The following is a 6487-nucleotide window of genomic DNA, read 5'->3' as shown; positions in this document are numbered from 1 at the left end:
GGGCCTCTCTACCATTGGCGACCGTGCCGTGTACACCGTGGCAAAAACGACGAGGACCAATCACGGCACAGCAACCCAGTGACAATGACAGTGCCAGCTGTGCGTTTGTGTGTATGCTGTGCTTTAATGTACAGTTTTTTTTTTAGCTATTTTCCTTTTCTTTTCACTTTTAATTTTATTTCTTGTTCCGCACCATGACTTTATTCTTTTGGTTCACGATGGACAGTTGATCCATTTCCTGCCTCGCCTCTCCTCTTACTTTCTCCTTATTCTTGTTTTTCCTTTTCTTTTTTTTTCCCCCTTTTGATTTTCTGTTGCTTGTTTATTTATTTATTCATTTCTTAGTTCGTTTTATTTTTTTTTTTTCTATCATCATCCTCATGGCCGCGGCCATGCCATCCCGTCTCCGCCTCATTTATTCATTAAAAGATAGCCCTGTGCGAGGGTTTCTGCCTTCGATGAGACACCTTGGGACACATGTGCGTTACCTATGCCCACACTTTTATTTTTCCAATTGGCCGGGGCCATCGGCCCCAGTACACTTTATTTCTGTTGGCCTCAAGTGAGCCATATACAGTGAACTGGACGCGACAGCGCTCTTGACACTTTCGTACGGTCACGCACTCTAATACAAAGCAAAAATCCTTTTTGGAACCCGTCCTCGCGTTTACCTCAGCCCCTTCAAACAAGAAAAATATCTACCACTGAAGTTTCCGCCTTGTTTGTTGGGCTGAGCTTGCCCTGGCGCTATTGAATTACCATGTGCCGGGTGTACCGCCCCAGTAAACTTTATTTCTGTTGGCCTCTAGTGAGCCATATACGGTGAACTGGACGTGGCAGCGCTTTTGACGCCTTACTTCGGTCACGCACTCTAACAAAACGCCTTACAAGAATCCTTTTTGGAACGCGTCCTCGCGTTTACCTCTGCCCCTTCAGACAAGTAAAATATCCAGGACTGAAATTTGCGCCTTGTTATTGCGCTGAGCTTGCCCTGGCGCTATCGAGTTATCATGTAGCGGGTGTACCGCTCCCGTATACTTTATTTCTGTTGGCCTCTGGTGAGCCATTTACAGTGAACTGGACGCGATAGCGCTCTTGACACTTTCGTACGGTCACACACTCTAATAAGACGCCATACAAAAATCCTTTTTGGAACTCGTCCTCACGTTTACCTCTGCCCCTTGAAACGAGAAAAATACCCAGGGCTAAAGTTTCCGCCATCTTTGTTGCGCTGAGCTTGCCCTGGCGCTATCGAGTGATCATGTGGCGGGTGTACCGCCCCACTAAACCCGTCCGCGTGTTTACCTCAGCCACTTCAAACAAGAAAAATATTCAGCACTGAAGTTTCCCCCGTGTTTGTTGGCCTTAGCTTGCACTGGCGCTATTGAATTATCATGTCACGGGTGTACCGCCCCGGCCGACTACTTCCCCGTCATTCCTGAAATCAAAGGCAAAAATAAAGGGTGGGGAGAATCTGTCCCTGCAAAAATGCATACCAGGTTTAAAGCCAATTAAAAATAAATGAAAAGGGGTTGTGAATTAATACCCAAAGCTTATGTTGTTGAGGAGAAAAGCCAATTGGAAAAATAAAATTGTGGGCTAACGGTAACGCGTATGTGTCCTGAGGTGTCTCAGCGAGGGCAGAAGCCCCCGCGCCGGGCATTTAATGAACGTGAATGATTAGGCTGAGTCGTGGTGGCATGGGCATGCCAAAAATGAAGTAAAGATAAAAGAAAGTAAAAGAAAATAAAGTGAAAAGGTGAATATGACGACAGTCTATGTAGAATTGTTCGTCGAGGCCGGCGATCGCCTCCGGCCGCTGTCGGGCACGCCATCGCGCCCCCGAGAGGGCGCGCATCACGCGGCGGCTCGGCACTTGCGATGCCGGGTGCCAGGAACACCCCCGGCTTCTTTCTCCCTCGTCCATTCGGCGGTACACCGCACCTACAGGTGAAGCCGGTCCTCCGGTCGACGGGGGCCGCCGCGGACTTCGGGGGTGTTTCCCGGCGTCACACCCGACGCGAGGTGACGAATCCAACTGCCAGGTACGTTCCCGCGCAGACCGGGGCCTTCAGGACGACGCCTTCGCCACCCGGACGCGACGATTCGGGTCCGCCGCTCGGCAGAGGCGCCACGAATCCCAGGGGACGCGTCCTGGCGTTGCGCACGTACTGGACCTGGCGTCGGGCGTCAGGGACGCCCCCGGCTTCGATGCTCACGGGTCTGGAACTGCCGAATTGCACCTACTAGCTTCGGCCCGTCCGGCCGCGCCACATCACTCTTCGGGGGCGCCTCCCGGCGCGAACATTAAAGAAAAAAATAAAAATAAAAGGACAGGAATGAAAGATGACAGATGACGTGTAAGAGGGGCCGGGTCGCAGAACGACATATGGGAGACGCGTATGCCACCGCCGTCAGGAGTACCTGTCGGTACAGGCGGCGCCGCATGGTGGAGTCCACGGTCGTGTGCATCCGCATGAACGACAGAGACTTGATGGCAAGCGTCTCTGCCTTCCGCTGCAGGTGCTCGGCGTGCTCGAAGAACGACAGGCGCCTGTCCACCACCACTCCCAGGAGCCTGACAGACGAGCGAAACGGAAGCCCCCTCGCACTGCCCTTCAACCGGATGGTCGGGTGACTCTTCTCCATTCCTCCCCTCCCGAAGGAGAAGAGGACGCAGAAGGTTTTATCGTTTTTAAGTGCGAGTTTACATTCCGCCGTCCACTCCTCGATGCGACGCATCGCCTCCGCCGCGGCCTCCATAACCCGGCACGAGTACGATCGTGTCGTCGGCGTACGCCTGCACCCGCACCCCGGGCGGCATCGGCAACCGCAGCAGCCCGTCCGCAACCACGTTCCACAGGAGCGGGGAGATGGGCGACCCCTGCGGACTGCCAATCGACGTCTCCGCCGAGACCGAACCGGCGTGCGACGCGTACTCGACAGTGCGGCCCTCGAGAAATGAACCGAGCAGGCCGACTAGGTTGGCCGGGCAGCCGCGGTCCCTAAAATACTTAATGACGAGGGGTGCCACACACTGTCGAACGCGCCCCGGAAGTCCAGTGATAGAGCACCACGGGCGTGCATTCGGCTTTGTGGCGCTTGAAGTAATCGCACAGCGCGTGCAGCGCCATCACCGCGCACCTGCCGTGGGTGAAGCCGTACTGGTGGGGATGCGTGTGACCGCGCGAGGAGGCGAAATAATACAGCCGGCCCTGTAACAGCCTCTCGAGCACCTTCCCCAGGATGGAGGTCATGCAGATCGGCCGGTACGAGCTCGGCGAATCCACCGGCTTGCCGGGCTTTTGGATAAAGACCAATCTGCCCCTCCTCCAAGTCCTGGGGAAGTACCCCAACCGCAGTGCCGCGTTCATCAACATGCACGCGAATTTCGGGTGCGCGGCGAATAATGCACTGGCTACCTCGGTCGTGAGACCGTCCGGACCAGGAGCGGAGCTGCGCGGCATTCTACTCAATACTGCCTGAATTTCGCCCAGCGAAAACGGCCTCTCCCTCTCCGCCGTGGCGTACGGCCGACCAACCGCCGCACGGATCTCGGCGTGCGCGGGCGCGTCCGTCTCGGGCCTGTCGCGTGCGAAAAGATGGTGAAGCAACAGCGACGCCGACTCGAGGACGCTCGCCGTCCGGCCGCCATCCTACCTCGTCAGCGGAGGCAGCGTGACATGCGACCGGGCGGCCCCGAAAGCCAAACGGAAGGGGGCTTGAAAAAGCGACCGCCGGCTGCACTGGTTGCAGACCTCCTTGTCTGCCTCCTCCTTAACGCGCGCCACGTCTCGGCGGTATTCCGCCAGCGCCCGGCTGTACTCGCTGCGAAAAAGGGCCCGCAGCTGGTCGCAGCGACACCGCTGAAAACGGCGCCGCATCGCGTTAACCGCCCTGCGTCGGCCGTCCAGCTCGGGCGTCCACCAAGATTTACCACCCGCTCCCCTTCGCTCGCGGGCCGGCCGAAGTTGCTTGACGCGCTCGCGATCGATAACGATGTAAAACTTCGCCAGGACCGCGTCCTGGGCGGCCGGCGAGGCGATGTCCGCGCCTCCCGCGCTCGCGAACCATCGCGAGTTGCGGACTGCCTCCAACCACTTACGCCTACCGTAGTTGGTGAGGCGCCTGCCAGTCGCGCATGCGCCAGTGTGGACGGCGATTTCCAAGCGTCGGTGCTCCGAGAACGTCTCCTGTTCGGAAACGCGCCATATGCAGCCGCGCCGCACGAGCGTCGGCGACGCGAGGGTTACGTCAATCCAACTATCGACGTATTTGGTGACGTACGTCGGGGGCGAGGACGCGTCGTTAAGGACCACCAGTCCCGCAGCCGCCGCAAACTCTATCAGCCGAGTGCCCCTGTCGTCTCCCTCGCGAGGGCCCCACAGGACGCTGTGCGCGTTGAAGTCACCCATGACCAGAATGTCTGGCGTGCGACTTCTGTCAATGGCGTGAGCTAGGTGTTCAAAGACGTCGTCCATCGTCCTGTGGGGCGGCGCGTACGCGGCCACGACCGTAATCGCGAATTCGCGCGACGAGCATTCCACCGCGACCACCAGTCTCGACACGTGTGTCGGGAACACGTCGAAAGGTGGCCGGCGCGTGACGATCGCACACAGCGGGCCGTCGGCCGCCGCGTACGCCTGGTAGTGCGGCGGAAGCTTCGGGAGCTGACCCCGCTGCGTGTACGGATCCATAACAGCCGCCAACACGCAACCCTCTCGCGCCATGTGATCGGTCAGCAAAGCCGTCGCTCGGCGGACGTGGTCTAGCGTCAATTGACATATCTGGATCGCGCCGCCGGCCCCACCCGCTCCCCCAGGGCCACGCCCTTCCCCCTCACGCGGCCGCCCGCGCCGCTCTATCGCGGGGGGCCGTAGTTGGTGTGGGCCCTGAGGCGAGCCACCCGCTCCATGCGGATGGGGCACTCGGGATATCCCGCGGGATGGGACGCCTCGCGGCCGGCCTTCCTGCACTCGTTGCAGCAGACCTCCGGCTGCCCCATCTGCACGCGACACGTTACGGCCAGGTGATTGCCGCAACATTTCAAGCAGACCGCTTTCGACGCGTCCGCCTTGTGCGGGCACGTCGTCCTACCGTGACCGTAGGAGGCGCAGAACGTGCACGTGGGCACGTGCAAGTCCTCCACCGCTCGCACCGCCGTCCATCCTACCGACAATCGCGGCCGCTTCATTATGCGCGCGAACGCGGGCGGGTAGACCTCCGCGACGTACGCGCACGTACCCGACCTCTCCCTGTACGTCACGCGCACCTTGCACGCGTCGACGTCCAGGTCGAGGCCCGGGTTCCTCTCATTGAGCACTCGTATAAATTCGTCGGGCGCGACGTCCGGGTCGACTCCGCTAAATTTTACGTGCGGGTTCCTCTTTTCGCCTACGCGGACTAATAGCGAGGAGCGCGTGACTGAGTTCTCTGCAATAGCCGCCTTCAGGTTATCGATCGATTCGCGCGCGTGCGAAAAAACTGTCAGGCCGTACCGTGTGTGCCGCAGCGTGACCTCCCTGATGTTCTTGGCGGCCGGGTCGATGTTCGTTTTCAGTAGTCGCAGGGCGTCTCTCGCCGGTGTCGTCGTCGGTGCCGTGGGCGTTAGGAAGGCCACATGCTCGAACGTGGGCGCCGTCCGCGCGCCGCCGCAGCCCGCCGCCGCGGCCGGTCCGACGCCGCTCGCCGCCGCCGCGGGCGACGCCCTCAGCGCCGCGGCGTAGCTCACGGCGCCCGCCGCCGCGGCCGGAACTCCAGGGCCCGAGCCGGCAGCCGCCGAGGACGCGCCGGGATCGCGTCCCGCACTCCCGGGACCGGGTGCCAGGACGATAGAGCCCTCGAGGCGCCCCTCGGCGACTATGACCCGCCGGTGCAGTGCCGCGGCCTCCCGGCGCGCCTCGACCAGCTCGCCACGCAGGGCGACGGCCGCGCCCCGCCCCATCGACGCGTCCGACCGCAGGTCCGAGAACAGGTGGACTATTTCGTAGAACCGGGTTGCGATGAAGCTGCGTGCTGCGACGGGCACCTTGTTCGCCGCGTTCGAACAGTACAGGTGGATTTCCTGCTCGATCTCGCGCAGGCGAGCCTGCCCCCGCCCGCCGGGGAGCCCCGCGGGCGCGGGAGACGCCACCGCGGTCGCCTGGGAGACCGAGGACATCTGGTCGTCCTCGTCGCCCGCCGCTGCCGGCGCGGTCTCGTCCGTGGTCTCTTCCTGCAAGGCGATCGCCGCGAGGATGTCGTCGCCGGCATCGGAAAAATCCGATTTCGGCGACGCACCCGCGCTGGCCGTTTCAGGCGGAGACGGCGAGACCTTATGGTCTCTGTCAGTATTGGGCATGGCCGAGCTCAGGCTCAAAGGGTATGAGCCATGGGCATCTTGTGCCCGATGGCTGGCCGAACAACAAAGCTCCCAAAAATCGGATATAAAACCCTTCCCCGCCCGGTTTTCACAACGAATGAGGTCCCTACACGTTTAAAGGTAACC

At 60.4% G+C, this 6487-nt stretch overlaps 1 protein-coding gene across 1 annotated transcript; it reads right to left on the bottom strand.

The window, feature by feature from the left end:
• Positions 1-3656: 3656 nt before the first annotated feature.
• LOC126519109 (uncharacterized) lies at positions 3657-4730 on the bottom strand. Its single transcript, XM_050168721.1, has one exon. It carries the CDS (start codon positions 4728-4730, stop codon positions 3657-3659), a length of 1074 nt encoding a protein of 357 aa, XP_050024678.1.
• Between the last annotated feature and the right edge of the window lie 1757 nt (positions 4731-6487).

The sequence above is a fragment of the Dermacentor andersoni genome, chromosome 10 (assembly GCF_023375885.2).
Source record: "Dermacentor andersoni chromosome 10, qqDerAnde1_hic_scaffold, whole genome shotgun sequence".
Classification (NCBI taxonomy): Eukaryota; Metazoa; Arthropoda; class Arachnida; order Ixodida; family Ixodidae; genus Dermacentor; species Dermacentor andersoni.
Note: the sequence above shows the minus strand (reverse complement) of the source record. Positions and strands in the feature narration are given on the sequence as shown.